This window comes from Solea solea, chromosome 14, assembly GCF_958295425.1.
Source record: "Solea solea chromosome 14, fSolSol10.1, whole genome shotgun sequence".
NCBI classification, from domain to species: Eukaryota; Metazoa; Chordata; class Actinopteri; order Pleuronectiformes; family Soleidae; genus Solea; species Solea solea.
This window is the reverse complement of record NC_081147.1, coordinates 9334436-9351815: the sequence shown is the minus strand read 5'-3', so window position 1 is coordinate 9351815 and position 17380 is coordinate 9334436. Positions and strand designations below refer to the sequence as shown.

At 40.7% G+C, this 17380-nt stretch overlaps 1 protein-coding gene across 1 annotated transcript in view; it reads right to left on the bottom strand.

Annotated features, from left to right (window-relative positions):
* gria1a (glutamate receptor, ionotropic, AMPA 1a) overlaps window positions 1-17380 on the bottom strand; it is an 80153-nt gene that overhangs the window by 26722 nt on the left and 36051 nt on the right. Inside the window, 6 exon segments of the mRNA XM_058649205.1 lie at window positions 4102-4547; window positions 6070-6276; window positions 12421-12531; window positions 13057-13161; window positions 14108-14275; window positions 14749-14907. Of these exon segments, the coding sequence (XP_058505188.1) occupies window positions 4102-4547; window positions 6070-6276; window positions 12421-12531; window positions 13057-13161; window positions 14108-14275; window positions 14749-14907 (1196 nt within the window).

Sequence of the window (17380 nt, the reverse complement as noted above, 5' to 3'; positions counted from 1 at the left end):
AAGTCATAAACACAACATGTCCTGTACCCATTTCAAAATAAACGCACACTAGGGTTTCTGTAGGCATCCAGTGTAGCCCAGTCCTATAAATATATGATGATCAGGTAACAATTGGAGCAATATTTATGTCCCAGTATTATATTCACGCATGACTTTTACTTCAACACCATAAATCATGTGTTTGAAAGCCATGACACACTAACACATTTTTAGAATCCAGTGTAAAGAAGACGGAGACAACAGAAATGACCCAAGGCTGCAGCTTCTTATAGGAACTATAAAAACACAGCTGAACACAAAAGCAACTTAAAAGGAGCAGACACATATTTTATGGAGGTTGTACACACTGACATGATGAAACTGATCAGTAAAACCAAATATCCAAATCTAATTACATGTGTAAAAATTGCTTAAAAACTGGTTTTGAATGATGTTAGCTCACTGCTTTCATCTGACAACACATGAACAATGACATGAACGTGTCCTTCTAATCTAGCAGAGGAACTGGCAGTGCTTTAGGAGTTACATCAACATGCAGCTCCCTCTGTGAATATCTGCTGTGCTAACTGGAGCAACTAGGTCACCCACATTTCAGAGGGAAGATGTTTCCTTCAGGGCAGAATTCAGTGGGGTGAAACATTTGCTGTGTCGGTTTTTTAAGACACAGAGTAGACGACAGCATTCTGATCGCTACAGTGCTCTGCAGCTGCTCGTGTTCTTCATCTTTTTGTTTGACAAAAGCATACTGACGATGAGGATCACCTTGGAAGAATGCGGTAGGTAGAGAAAACTATCCCACTTGGATTCTTAATACGAGCCCTTGGAGCTGCCACCCTCATGACTACCTGAAACCTACATTCACAAGTACCAGTACATGTCTGGGAGCACTCAGCATGGGTTTAATATCCCAAAATACTGTTGCTGTTACTGGGGAGAGAAAAGTCGTAATGAGTTTTGTCACATTTGTCTTGATAGTAGGTAAATGGGCCAACAGCCTTGTTACAGTAATTATACCAACTATGATTAACTGTGCGTTACAGCCGGGCAGGTTTGCAGTCACATGTAGCATCACCAGGATTTGCTGCAAGGAATGATCTGTTTTGTGCTGTTTAAACAGTCAGTGGAAGGTCTGGCATCAGGGGAGATCGCTCCCCTCAAGCAAAAACAGATGCATACTGTATGTCATACTAATAAGCATTAATCCATGTGTGGACATGCACATGTATAGTAACACAAATTTGCATGCACACAATCAAGTGTACACATATGAAGAGAAACCACAGGGATCAGACAATTTATAGAAGCGTCTTTACATATCCTTCCTTCCTCGATAATGTGTACAAGAAAATCAATAGTTATTCGATCTGTATTTTCAGCTCATAAGAGAAGAAAAATGAGACAAAAGGCATCATCCTGCATGGAAAGCGGTGGCGTCTCTGATTAAAAAAGGACAAGGCCTGTGGGAGTAGAGATCCAGAACCTCCATCATGTACTGTTAAGGCAGCAGCACCCATGTGCCTTTTTCTCCCCTCTGATATTTGTACACCTTAAGAGCAAAGTGGAAATACACTCTGTAAATGTCACACAATGAAAGGCAAGATAAAAAAGAAAAAGAGTTGTACACTGCTGCTATTTTTTTTAACCTTCATCCACTCAATCAGGAGAAGGCTGAGTCAACACCACTGATGCTCCTCAGCAACACGCTTATAAATAAATACAGTCAGAACGGGCGGCTTTGCAGCACAACATGTTTTCCTTTTGTTGGGCACTGATCGGCTTAGTGGATGCAGGAGTCAGTTCACCCACCCCATCAAAAAACTTAATGTGGTATCCAGCCATGCATTTGTTTCATTATTTTATTTGCTCATTTCAGTACGATTCAGAATGGATTGTTTTGGCACCGTGACAGTTAAAAAGCTAAAAAACCACGGACGTCTCTATTTGGGGAGATGCAAGGCAATCGTTTGGCACTGACATGAGGCAGATAATGCTGCACTTCTCTTTATCTGTTTGTCCAATATAGGGTTAGTGCCAGGACAAGATGAGAGTTGCCTTCCTAATGCTTTGTTGTTTGGTTTAATCTGCACAAAACCCCATCTAAACCAGAACGTGTTTATTCTCCCACTTTGATTCATGTACAGTTTAAGTAAACACGATTAAACGTGTTGCGTTATAAGCTTTTAGATGTGCTCATAGGTGAACATGTTTACCTTTGGACCAAGTGAGATTAGCTGTTTAACTTAAACAAATCATCACTTGGCTCAGGATTCATTTACTATTCAAACATGAGCGATAATCTTTTAACACTCAGGAAGAGAGAACATGTCCAACTATATCTATCAAGCCACTCAACAATCTGAAGTCTCCATTCACACAGTCTATTGACTACATGGTGTAGACATTAAACTTACACAACCACTGGCTATGTCACCACAACCGTTACCTCGGATATTATCCGATGCCAAAATTCTAAATATGCTCGTAAAGGGAGAGAATACGCAGCAGTGCTCAAGAGAGCTATAGGCTGAATGAAGAGAGGACAGAGAGCGATTGTGTTTGTTTCACAGTCAAAGCCAAAAACCAAACAGCTAGAACTTAAATTCAGAAGTAAATACACATATGAACCGAGACACATGCAAAGACACCATCTCCCCATGTGTGTCTTGAATATCTATAGCCATATTTCCATCGAGTGTAATTCAGTTTGGCACAGTTCAGTACGTACAGTTTCCATAAGGAATAGCACCAAAATAACCAGCCCATACTGCTCCATACCTTGAAGCTTAACTGACCACGACAGTCAGCTGATTGGACAACAGAAAAACGTCACTCCTGCGGCCGATGGAAGTTAGTCAAACACTCAGAAAAAGAAGATGCCAGCATGTCGTTCTTTGTTCTTTGTCGTCGCACCGGTACGACATATATTGCTACCAAGTAAAGGCACTACTATTCTCAGTCGAAACGCAAGCCTGACCATTGCTCTACCATTCCAAACCATACTGTACCAAACCAAACATTACTATGTTGGAAACACAGTTTATGACCTTATATATCAATAAAATCATCCTTTCATCCTGAAAATAAATCCATATCTTTAATTGTGTTTTGACGAGACCAAACTGAAATCGTCACTACTTCTTACACTATGTGTTACAACTTACTACAAACACGTGATTCTGCTTTGTACTGTTTCTAAGTACAACAATATCATTGTTTAATGATTTTATTCTTTTTGCATTGCTATCAAATAGAGCAGGGTGAATTGTGTGACTGGTCTTCGTATCTACTACATTTCTGGCATTGTGACATCCATAACTTGCACACTTACTATACATAATGTATATGCAGCTTAATATTTAAAAAGACAAGAAGCTCCATGTCTGACCTAACCTGTCTCTGCTGGTTCAGAGCCCACAGTGCTCATACTGACATTATCTTCCCGTCTCCTCGTGTTGGTCCCTCTGGAAAGCTCAGAAAGTCGACCTCAGTGTCTCTAATTTCAGACACTTAATGAGATTTTTAATTGGTGACCTTTGGAGGATGATTTCATAGCACAGCGCAGGAGAGCACTCGAGGGGAGCTAAACCTAACCACGCAATATTCGATTCACACCAGGGTCCTAAGCTTTTCAATCTAATATTTGCCTTTACCCACCGCCTGACAGGTGTGCAGACAGAGAGGCATGACAGACAGATAAATTGAGATTTTAAATAAAAAAGAATATGTTTTTCTAGTCCTGCAGGTAATTACAGATTTGAAACAAGGCACAAAATGTCTGAAAAGAATAAGAATAAAAACACAACGCTGTGCAACTTGGCCACATCATAAACTCCCTTTGCTGCTCTTCATGCAACTTTTATCAATGTTCTGCTTGACAAGTGACTGACAAAAACAAAATCTCAACAAACAAACCCCAACTGAGTTGAACAAAAAAAGCAATGCATTATTTTTGAAGCGTTGGTGTCGCAGACAGAAACATACTGTACGTGGGTGGCACTGAGTGTCTTCTCTTTGTGTATCAACAAGCAAAAGGAAAGGATTCAAAGGACTGTGGATGGAGTGCATGAACATGTATGAACAGTTTGGGCCTTGGTTGCTTACCGTGGGGAGATGTCACATCCCTGCTGCATGAAGGCGCCCAGTGAAAACCAGAGGGAGTTGAAGATGCCAAACTCGTTGGTTTGCTCTTGGCTCTGCTGGTTTATGTTCTGCTGTGTTGGGGTCTGGCCCTGCTGCACTCCATTAGAAGCTGAAGCTTGGGTGGGAGTCTGCGGCTCACCTCCCTCCTCGTAGTCCTCAGCGTGCCACTCGTACGGGCTGAACCGGCTGACGAGGAAGAGGACGACGCTCACGCCAATGTAGGCAAACACAATGCACATCCAGATCTCATAAGCCAGGGGGTCGAGGAATGAAAACACACCCGGTTTGGATTTGGTGGGTTTCTTAATCATGATGGAGATACCCAGGGACATGAAGGGCTTGGAAAAGTCGATGACCTCTTCTCGGACCAGCGTGATGGTCAAAGGAGCCACAGCCACATCCGCTTTCTAATGAAAGAGACAATCGTCAGTCAAATAGAACTGAACACCACCAGCAATTTGTTATATTCTTAAAGCCTTTGCACCATCAAGGGCAAAACAACTAAATGCCACAAAAATGCATCGTGGAAAGAAACAGGTTTTACTTCTCCCTGCTTAAATATGTTCTTGATCTCAATGGGAATAACCTGGTTAAATAAAGGTGAAATAAAAAAATCTTAAATAAATTGAACATAATTCCAATTCATACTTAAAAGTTTTATAGGCATCTTCTTAGAACAGAAGAGTGAGTAATTTAGAGCAACGGGGATATTAAGTTTTTATAGCGGGTAGCTCCCCTTCAGTCTAAAAAAAGCACCATTTCAATAATGCTGGAGTGATGAGTGTGTTGAGTTTGCCATTTTATGTCACAAACATGAAATGATATTAGTGTAAATAAAACACGGAATTAAAAACTGCGTCCATGTCCAGGGCCAGACTAGGACAAATCAAATTAAATGTGTCATGTTAAGATACATAAAGTGAACGCCATTTTTTATAATGTCAATCGATTTACCAATGGAATATCCTCAAAAGGGCAAAATATCAATATAGCACTACTGTTTCAAAGTCATATACACATCAGTTGGAGTACTCACAAAAAGAACATACATGAGGAAGATGATTAAATATTGTTGAAATTATTTTTTGTTTAAATCGGCAGTATGGTAATGTCATTTCCATCTGCCTTACCTTACATTTCCTCTGCTGTGTTTCAGTAGAGCTGCACATAGAGGCTTGTATTTGAATCTGAGCCAATCATTAGCTGAACTCAATAAGTATTATTAGATGCATTAAGCTAAATGAAAGGGGATAAAATATTTTTGCCATGGTAACTACATGTTTGATACTAATAAGTGTTAGTTAGAAAAGGTTAAAAGTAAGTTAAAGTTACTTTTTTCACCACCATGAGTAAGATGCTGTAGAGTTTCCTCAGTGCTGCTGCACAACACTTCTACATTTACACATATATCCTTATATAAAATGATAATCTTTAACGAAACAAAAACCATCTCCAGACAATGACTTTAATGAATGAGGACATTTCGATTAAAAAAACTGGGGAGTGTCCTCCAGAAAACAGCGATGTTATAACACTGGGTCTGACTACAGCTGTGTTCCCACCGAGTGGAATGGTAGGGCAGGCATTTTTTTGCATTTCCATTAGAAATAGTAACAAAATAAATGGTTCCATTTTTGTCACCCTTCCCTTGAAGTACCAGAGTTAATGGTACGGTCACATCAGTCAGCTGATTGGGCAACAGAAAAACATAATTCCCTTGCGAAAGGTGTTTCTTCAACGTCCACACCCATTTATTCCAAACTGTACCGTACTGAACCAAACCATGATGAAAACACAGCGTAAGACCTCACAGTGCTGCTACTTTGTCAACCTTTGAATGATTGTTTTAATTACTGGTTCCAGAATAAAAGACAATCCCTGTGTAAAAAAAAAGAAAAAAAACACAAACACAAATCTATGTCGACTCACCCCATACACAAGTTCGCCCACCATGCCGTTCCACATCTTGGACTCAGTATCTCTGGCTCCGTACTTGCCGTCTGAAACTATCTTCAGTTTGTACTGGTATCCCACATGTTTGGCTATCTCTGCAGCCAGCTCCACTATGTAGCCCTCGTATTTGTCATTTCCCACAAACTGCTCGTGGTTCTTCTTCAGCATCACATACGGAGATTCCTGTCAGATGAGAGGACACAAACACATTTGTTTCTTGTCAAAGAATTGATTTAAAAAGCATGTCACATGTTTTTATGGTAAGAATTATTACGACTAACATTTTTCTGCGTGTAGCTTAGTTGAACAATAATACTCTTTAATTTTGAAGACGTGGATACATCCAAGTCTTTAAAAAAACGTCTTACTGGGTCCAGCATACTGTATAACTATATAAAGGGTTTCTAATTAAATTCTATGAAATTACAAGGTATTATTTGGGCTTTGTTCCTTGAAGGTATGGTGTGTAATTTAAACACAAAAGGTGTATAAGAAGTATCATCACTGAAAGGAAGGGTGATAAAATGGAGCAGACTGCGAGGAAGCAGAGGAATTGGGTTATTAAAGCTGAGAAGACGGTGAATCTGCTCGAGAGGAGTGTGAGCGTGTGTGTGTGTGTGTGTGTGTGTGTGTGTGTGTGTGTGTGCGTGTGCGTGTGTGTGAGCCATGTGGAGGGTGAAGCATACGCTGCTAACCTCTGCTCCAGGGCCAGGCTGTTCTTGTGATATCACGCTGACATTTGTACATCTCACACTGATTGGGTATCCTGAGAAATTACAGCTGACATGACATCTGGGGCCTCCCTTTATTTTTCAGAAAAATGCATCTCACGTAGAATTCCCATCAGTTTGTATTGTTCGCCGGCACGAGCCGGGCCTCAATTCCCGCATGTTGTTATAGGTGCCGGCTTCTAGCAAAGGCTGTGCTGAGCTGAGCAAATCCTGACACCATATTTCATCAGGGTCTGGAGACAGGGTTGGGGTTTCCTCTGTGTGTTACAATTATCTGGGTTCTTCTGCACTTTATGGTTGAGGTGAAGGTAATCATTGTTGTACATGGGAACCAAAAGCCCACTGGTAGATACAGAGAACCCCAGGGAGACAGTGGAGGGAAAGGTCTGGTACACAGCGCTTTGACAGGCTTTTCACACTCACACTTGCAGTAAGAGAAATATAAAGAAAAAAGAAAAAACAACACTAAAGCAGACAGATGCACATACACACACAACCATACTGAACCGACAGTGGAACACACACACACGCGTGTTTATGTAGAGATACGACATGGCATACAGAACGTCCTAGAGGACTTAGTCTCACTGACCTCAAACTGCTCCACTGAGATCCACAGTTACTCAACCATGTAAAAAGTACTACACACATACACACGCAAGAACACACACACAGTACGTGGGGGAAAATATAAACATACTGTACATTTGAAGTATACTGAATCAAACAAAACACTACATGAAAATGAGTAATGACTGATATGTAGAATCAACCTGTTTTTAAGTTACATAGTCAACATTCCTGATAGAATGTTCTACCAACTTTGCTGTGTTAAATAGGGATGGAAAACAGTATTAATCAGTATCAGTCCAATACTGGTCAAAATCACTGGATCAGATATCGGACAGATAAACAAAATAAAAATAAATAAATAAATTGGTATTGTCCCATCCCTCGTGTTAAAGCTGAATTTGCTTCACACTGTTTGTACTCGTCTATGTGTTTATTATACTCCAGAATAATATCCATTTTTGTCCTGGTTTCCTTTTTTCAGGAAAACTACAACATTATAATCTCAATTTCCAGAAAAGTTTTGAAAATATGACACTGACAAAGACACTCAAAAAAAGTTGGGACAGTTTGCAAAACGGAAAAGGTTAAACACGTTCCATTATTAGCCAGTTATTACAGGTGAGGGCATTGAGACTGGGTATAAAGGGAACATTTAACAATGGCTTAACATTTGCAAGCAAGAACTGGCTCACCATTTTGTGCAAGAGAGTTCAGTCAGTCAGTTCAAAGACAATGTAAGATTGCAAAGTATTTAGGTCACTGTCTGCAGTACATAACATTGTGAAAAAGGGAAATCTCAGTGCATAAAGCCAAGGGCACAAACTGCTGCTGAATGCAAATGAACATGGAGCTATAAGACAGTATTATATGATAAACCGGAATGCTACTTTAAACACAAAGTTCAGTATGTGCAAAATAACATAAACACAGAATTAAAGTGTACCCAATTAAAGAACATGGGTGTTTTTTTGAGTTAGAAAAGTCAAAAGAGAAATAATTTGCTCTTGAATGTCACTTTCTTGGTGAAAGCACATAATAAAAAATAAAAACTTCAACTCACTAAAAATAAACTGTAAGTAAGTCCAGTCATAGCCTGGTCTTGCTGTAAAGCCACAATTGTGAAGCTTGTGTGTTCCATTAAATATATTTCTGCTTGACTCCTTTAGATTTCCTGTTAACCCAGACTTGGTCTGAGTGTATCGGGCTGGAACAAAAGGGATTGGGGGGGAGGAAACATGAGGTGATAACAGAGACCTTGGGAAAACAACATGCTCCCTCAAGCAACGACTCAGTATGCACAAAAGTTTCAAGGTGCAAAAAGTCCACGGCTACGCTTGCAGCCCAGTAACTACACCTTATCTTTTCCTAAGGTTTCAAGACAGAAAACCAATTTATTTTCCCAGAATGGGGACACTGATAGCAGATTATGTCAGAGACAGTATTTTTAAGTCTATTCTCTTGGAAAACCGTATGCTTTTAAAACAGGATATTCATGTTATTTTAATTACATGCCAGTTTCTACACAAGAGTCACAACTAAAACTCCAACCAAAACTTAGAAAAAAAAATTGTCCAATACTTAGTTCGTTTTTACACTTTTACAAAAAATATTAATTAAGATTCCATACGCATGGAAGAAGCCAAAAGAAGTGTGTGTGAGACAGAAAATCTCAAATATTACCTTTTTTTCCTCATTTTTTTCTCATTAACACTCAATCTTTTACTGCACTGCACTGCATGTCAAAATGAAAATACTTTGACAATGATTTCATCATTTCAGTACACACAACTGAAAGCAGCCTACATTGTGTTTAAAACATAACATGTTTATTTAACTGAAATCAAGTTAAATCAAGTATGAACAAAGGTCGTAATAATTACTGTTTTAGAACAATTTTTCAAAAACAATAATACCAATTTCCCATGAACCAGTGATGAAACCATTCTATTTTGGGGTGGTGTTTAAGGTGTTTAATGTATTTCATTTTTGAATAAGACCCTGTGAAGTGATGAAATCGTCACTTCTGACTCCTTTGCTCCGCATACAAAAACGAGTAACTTTACCAAAATGAATGATTAAAAAAAACATTGCAAGTGTTTAAAAATTAGGTTTCAAATGTGAAATTTAGCCAAACACACAACCACTTTGTTGGGGACCAAAGTATGCAAACGTTTGTACAGAATATTAACGTGAATTATCTGGTATCAAACCACTCGTTTTAACAAACATATCATTATATTTATATCATTACAGTGTGAGGAGAAATATTTAACTACGGCTCGTGAGCATCATGAAGAGGAACTGTTTTCAGTCTTTGCTACTGTACTGTTGTAATGTTGTTTCACATGTTCTCAGCCACTGTTTTCTAACATATATAATGTGTGAAGAGGAAAATCTCTTTTTAAGACATGTAAACATAAAGTACTGATGACTTAAGAATACAATGATGTCACACATGTGCTGTCTGTGTTATTAGTGGGCCTCTGTTTAGGCAGCCAGCCAGCCAGTCTGTCTGCTGCATTTATTGAATGTACCGAATGCTGTAGATAAATATACTGCATTCAAATGTGGCTGTTTACTTTCTTCACACGAAGAGTAAATTGGAACAGTTACATCACTCATGTCATATTCATAACCTGCTCACTTTAGGTTTTCTGAAAGCCAAGAGTTCTGAATGTCCTGTAAACAACTTCCCTCAGTGTAATCTTGAACACAGCCATAGATAAATGATGAGCTACTTAGTTGTGGCAGAAAGTGGTCGAGAGCATCCAGCTGATTTGACTTCAAAAGAAAGCTCCTCTTCACATGAATTTATAAGGGCAAACATTAACCTTACTTGTCTGTTTTTTGGGCCACGTGAAGCTCACAATTGTTTTTGCTTGGATGGACCTGCTGGCACTCTTATTATATATTATTAATGTTAATGCTGGGGTTTATTTTGATTCGACTACTCAATGTAACAATCATTGTAGCACACACTGTTCACAGAAATTCACTATATCATAATAACAACTATGTATGACAGGAAAGCAGCATTACCAGATGATTCTTAGTGGTAATGTCACAGGATACTATGATACTAAAACATGATTTTGTGTTTGGCTTTTCCCTGCTGATGCTACATGGGCCCAGAGTGAAAGCTTGCAAAATGAGTTAAAATGAGACAATGTGCCAATGCTTCTACATGTTCTTCTGTCCCCTTCTCTTAAGAGAAGCAAACAGTTGAAATCTTTCACCCTCTCACGGTGACGATCAGCTGCACACCCACTGCCTTGCACGATCTGAAGTCGCCAACAGAATATCTAAAATCACCTGGGGTTTTTTTTTTGACACCCATTTCAACCACACGATAAAGAGCTATGCTTGTTCTCATTCCAACACGATTACATGGAGGACGAAATGTCCAGAGATAAAAGGCATTTCCACTTGAAAAGTACAGCAAAACAACCAAACCCTGCTCTGGAACACCCTGTACAGACGTGTAAACTACCTTCAGTATTATCCTCTGCTGTATATCATTCAGTATGTACTTTCTTTTGAGAATAAAAAAAAAACTGCCAATGAGAGTTTGTCAGATTGAATCTTTCTTCTTCTTTCCTTTTCTCAATCCCAGACTCCCTCGCAGCCCTTGCAAGCTCCATCTCTGATATATAGGCCAGAACACTTCACACAACCTGGCCACGTCTTGTTGAACAGCCCAATGGTGACATTTGAGCCAAATAAAGAACGTGGCAGGAGAGAGACGTGAAGGACACACTGACACTGCACAGCTCATAATGTATCTTTAGAACTGCAGGGCATTTTGCATTTGTATTTTTAAGATGTACAGTAAAAACTAGCCTAGGTGAACTCAGCCGAGTCTGACAGACATTTGGTTTCTCTAAGACAGCAAGGGAAGCTCAAATATGTACTGTGTTGTATTTACAGTTCAATACGTGCGCGATTAGAACGTGTCACTAGTTCACAGAATCAGCTGATCGGATCGTCTTGAGCGATTTTCCTATTCCTGTAGTAGCCTCCGTATTAAAACTCCCTATAGGACAGTTGCGGACGCCGGGCTTCTGCATGATGATTGGAGGAACTTTCTGAAAGGCGGAGCGTTTTTTGATTGACAGCATTGCAGAATCATACACAACAGCAGAGCCTTTTCTGCCTCAGTCCTGTATGGATTTTGCAATGAAAGTCTGTAGACGAATAGTTGGTGGTTGTGTGTCATTTGCTTGGCAATATAGTCCATTTTTGTTTGTACATACACATTGTAAATGTTGTGTTGTCTTGTTGTATGTTTGCAGAATTTATGGATAGATAACTGGACCTGAAATGAGCTTCCCCTGTTTCCCACTGCTCTGCACACACGACTTCGGCCTAATTCAGAATCTCCGTGTGTTAGAAGAGCTTATCGTGAGCGTATGCGTCAGCGTATGTATACGTCTAACTCGGTGGCCACTGAAGAGCAGCTGTCTTTCGATACGGCTGTTGCTTCCATTTTATGTGACTTGCTCCACCGAGTTTCCCTGGACAAATACGGATCATTGGTCTGACAGGTTGTAGCTCCATCCAACTGCATACAGAGGCCTTTACATCTACAGCCGTTGGTCACGCTCTTGAAAGTGGGAGATAACTAAACCCTTTCCAAACTTGTACTCAATCTCAAATGAGATTGAGATGTAGTCTGACATGAGCCAGGCTCAGTAAATACATAATGCAATGCATTCATATTCCAGTAATTTAAAGAAGCTAAGACACATTTCTGGACTTGTACTGAACCTACAGCAGAAAGCGATTCTGTCTCTGACTGCAACTCTGAGCAGGCGTCAGACAGATGGAGAGAAGTTATAGCAGAGTTAAGAAAGGAATGAGACGAGGGAGATACAGTCATAATTTCTGCTGAATTCTTTGGAGAGCCTCGACTATAGAAAAACTATTTTAAAAAGAAAATGACAGAGTAATACGCTGTCGACTGTCTTAATCTCTGTCTCATCTCACACAATCCGTCAAACCTCTCTGTTGGACTCTGACTCACCAAGATAGTGGTGACAATGTAAGTTCTGTTCTGGAGTCCGTATGTTTCGTTGCTGCCTCTCATGAAGCTGGCGGTAGTCACATACTTCTCGTCTTCATTCCAGTAGCCAACCTAAAACAAGCAGAATATGTCACAATTCTGAATAATAACAAAAACAACAACAATAAATGTCACTTGTTCACATTCATTTACACAAATGTTCATAGATTATCATCTGTTTGTTCATTTGAAACCTTTCTGTAGCTGCAATTTATTCATTCCATATCTACATTAGATTTTAAACATTATAAGATGTTCTACCATTGTTGAGCTAACACAGAATGTGTTTGCCCCTTCCAATGTTACATTTTTGTTTTGCTCCATCTTTGTTTGGATTCCATTTTGTCATGAAAACTACAACATTATCAAAACAATTCTCTGCACTTTTTCCCCACTTAAAGCTTTTATTTATGAATAACCATAACATCACTTCAGGGCTGTTATTAAATGCAAGTCTCACAATTCTTTGTTCATTCAGAAATGTTTTGGTGCCGTTTTTGTCTCTTTAAAGCTCATAAATACATTAACAACTGTATGGTAACAACAACAACAAGAAAAAAAATAATAAAAATAGTGAATTGAGAGCTTCAGGTTTACCTTCTTGGGTCCAGATGGGGCCAGCTCCATGACACTCACGGTGTAGTTAGTTCTGCGACCTTTCTCGTTGAACTGAATGTGTCCAGTCAATCCATCTATGCGAACCTACGATGCAGTTACAAATATTAAACAAGTGTCTTGCAGACTTGAACTCACCTCAGGTAATAACATTCACTGAGAAGCACAAATATGCCGTTTTCTTCATGTCAGCACTGGCGGCAGGCATTTGCATGTTGTGCTCACATGCGATGCATGTTAAGTGTGGTTTTCGTGTGCTTGGGTAGTATTCATTTGTGAGAGCCCACAGTGCCGGAGTTCCTACAGAGGTGAATGACAGATGGTGTGCGTGCATGTGTACAGTGCAGAGTGTTTGTCTTGGCTGTGTGATGGAGTTAATTGAGCGAACACGGCTTCAATCTCCAGTCTATCCTCAGGCAGATGGCTGGAATGACTCTGAGCAGGCCGCTGCACAGCCACTCTCCAGACTGAGCCTCAGGCTGCTCTGTGCGCGTGCACACACACACACACACACACACACTCACACGGGTATGGCCTTGCAAACATCTTGAATTTATCATACACAATGTGGATAGGGTTCCCGAGTAAATAATTAAAATATGAGATTTGTCTTTTTAATTAGGTTAGCAGAGTTTTAAATGTGAAATAATTGCCCTTATTCCTCAACATACACGGATTCAGATGCGCGAGTGTGCGTCTGTGTGTGCACGAGACCAACAAGTCTCACAGCCAGCCCTGCATTTCCATTTCCACTGCCAAATATTACATCTCTAAACCCAATTGCTGATGTCATATTCCATGATGATCACAGCTGAGTGTTATTGCCCCCAGGTTTTGTTTACTAGCCATGATGTCACATTTGATACTGGAGAGCGCTCCTACGACTTAATGTGAACTTTACACGACAGAATGAGACCTAATTTGTTCAGCCAGCACCAACTCAGGAGCTGTTAGCTAATGTGTCAGTCAAGAATTTGTGTGCACCGGTCCATGTATGTGCATGTATATATGTGCATGTGGTACGTGTGCAGACCTGCTGCAGGGCTCTCTGGATGTCTATGCCTTGTCCCCAGGGAGCTGGCGGGTTGGCAAGACACTCTCCAGCGTTGCCCCTGCGAGATATGTCTATCCTCTGTCTCCTTAGGTTTTGAAAGGCCGTGGACATGACTTTCACCCCGTCGTACGTTAGAGCGCCGGTGTACTGCAAAAAAGAGAGCAGACAGTTTCAACAGAAGCAACGCTAATAAAAACGATAATGGTCTTAGCTGAGGGGAGGCGAGGCATTTCGTTTTGACTCGGTGTGAACACAAATGTTTAGATTTGGAATTAATCCTCTACCTCAGCTGGTTGGACAGTTGTTAGAGCTAAAAATCAATAATCATTTAACGGCAGAAATCCCACAATCTGAATCAACAAACTGAGATAAGATTGCAGTTAATCTGCCAATGTATTTTAATGAACATCTTTTCATGACTTTTACCAAAATGTGACTCAAGGGCATAAACAACACCCTTTCAAGCATGGTAAAGGCAGCCTCACACAGAAAATCATTGATCCAAAGTGTGACAAAACGACAGAAAAGAATGAGTATATTCCCTTCTTAAAAAAACCAAAACAGATAATGCAAGATAAAAGAACAAAGGGAGAATAAATACAAGGATGAAAGATTCTTACTTTGAGTCCACTCTTGGGCAATTTGGAGTCTTTATTGTCAAACTCCAACCACTGCTGGACGACACGGCTGACGCTCGGCTCCGAGTTGTTGACGAGCTGGAAGCCGGTGATGTTGGCGCCACCTTTCCTCAGGTCTGTCAGGTCAATGTCCAGGAAACCCTGAGACGAGGAGAAGAACAGGCAGGGAGACTTTGTAAAAGTGATATTTATATTCATGTGTGGAATGGTTATTGTGAGGAAAGTGGAGTAGACAACTAGACAAGGCAGAGGAAAACAAAAAGCCATTCACATTTAAGGAGTTGGGGGCTGCTGAGCCTGTGCGTACACACTTACTGATCCCTGAAAATCACTATCAACGTGCCACATCTCATCTATCTACCTATAAATGTCTGTCTGTTAACCGCATAACTATCTAACGGGTCACTTAAACATGACAATTAACTTACAAAGGGCACCAGTGTGTCCAGTGCTTATACTGTGATGTCATTTGGATTAGTAATGCAAGCAATATCAGATAAAATGCCACAGATATATTGCTTAAAAACATACTTACTCACAGATCTGTCTGTACGTGACTAAACACCAAAAATATACCATATAATACCAAAACAAAACAAATAAAATGCCACAAAAACAGGCCCATATTAAAACTGCACTAATTAATAGTTACTGGTGATGCACTAAAGTTTTTGACTGTGTGATGTAGGATAACAGGACTGGACAGAGGAATGGTGGGTGGAGAGAGTGGGTAAGAGAGGGAGAGACAGACACACAGAGAGAGAGAGAGAGAGAGAGAGAGAGAGAGAGAGAGAGAGAGAAAGAGAGAAACAGAGAGACAGACAGAGAGAGAGAGAAGAAGAAGAAGAACGACACCAGACACAGTACAGGTACAGTTACAACATAGTACAATAACAGTAATGGTACTGATATTTACATGTACAACGAATACAGTAATCGTAAACAACCACATAAAGGGTTACCAAGCCCAAAGCAACAGTATCAGTTTGAGTTTATTTCATGATGTGTGTGTATGTGCAGAGGTCGTCATGAGATGTGGTGAGGAATACCGAGCCAGCCAGGAGCAGATCACCCAGGCATAGGTAGTGGCCTGCGGTCCAAGGACCTGCCATGACCGAACCCGTGGTTCCCTGGTACAAGGCCCCACCAAACACCCAGGAGCCCTGGTGTCCAGCATTGGTCCCCACCAAGTGAGCAGTCCACCACCCCACACTGCACTTGCGACGATGTGCAGTGAAGAGCCACTGCAACCCCCAGGCAGGGTGAAGGGGGCCAAGTCTACCCGCAGCCAGCAATGCCCCAGGGCCATCACAGCTGTCCCCACCCAGACAGCCAGCCCCAACCCAACTGAGGACCGAGCAGGAGCCGGATACCTGGGAGAACACTCACCCCCCAGCCCCATAGGGGGCAAGCGACCACCTATGAAGGTTGCCAGCTTCCAGACTGACAGTGCCGTACTCCCATCCGCCCGCATCACCAGTCGAGAATGAATTAAAACAAAGAAATCGCTGAAGTTATATTCTGTTAGCTATTCAAAAATCTTAACAGATTATTTTTTCTGAGATTCTTCAATTTGAAGGATATTCAAAAGCCCTACAATATCAAAAGTTCTTTTTGTCCTATTTTATCAGTGCAATATCCATTCAATATCTATCTGTTTTTAACTGGTATCTCTTGTATTTCGGATCCAAACACCACCAAAGTCGACTCTGCACACACAGGTGCTGTTGGTAAATCACCTGCCAAGTTTGAAGCCGGTCATCCTTAGGACAATTATGGGATTGAGTCAGATGGACAGATGTTCCTTGCACTTACAGAGAGATTTTTGTATCCATTTATACATATGGACCATTTTAGGGGGTTCCAAACCTCAGGTTGGGGACAACTGTGCTGGATAATTAACAAGGGACAATTGACAAGCTGAAAGAGTTGGAACCCAATGTGTCATTTAAAGAACTGTATTCTGGTTATCGTTTTTAACCCCTCCTCCCATCAAACGCGCAAGGGTTAATTGCATAATGAAAATGACAAATTCGTCTTTTTCACTTAGAGAGTTTATCCAATTGAGCAGACTCCATCCCCGTCTCTCCCGAGGGACAAGAGTAGTGAGAAAGAAAATAGAAAACCTAATTTCATGGTGGGAGCAGTCCACCGTTAATCTCTGATAGAGTCAGAGTCTTCAAAGGCTACAGTTATCAATGGCAGGATCAAACCCATATGGGCTACTGTGAACAATATAAAGGATACCTCAGGCAGAGGAGAATGGAAAAGGGAGCGATTTGCTGTAATGGTATATCTCCAACTTGTACTTTTCCCCCTGACTGTTATGTGAGGAAGACTGTTTTTTTTAAGAGAGGGAGAAAGGCAGCAGTGTGAGAGTCTTTCAGCAGCCAGTCTGTTAGTTTGGGGAGAAGAAAAATCAGACAAAAGGGAATGGGTGAGGGAGTAAAGGGGGAGAGAAGATTTGTCTAAGATTTAAGAGCAAAGGTTTTGACAGGTGAGGAGAAATGACGCCTCACTGGGTCGTTCCTGCTCACCAGGCATCTGTCTGACAACACACACTGCTCCATCTTTTTTCTCTCCTCTGTTCTGATGCTATTCTTGTCATGTCTTT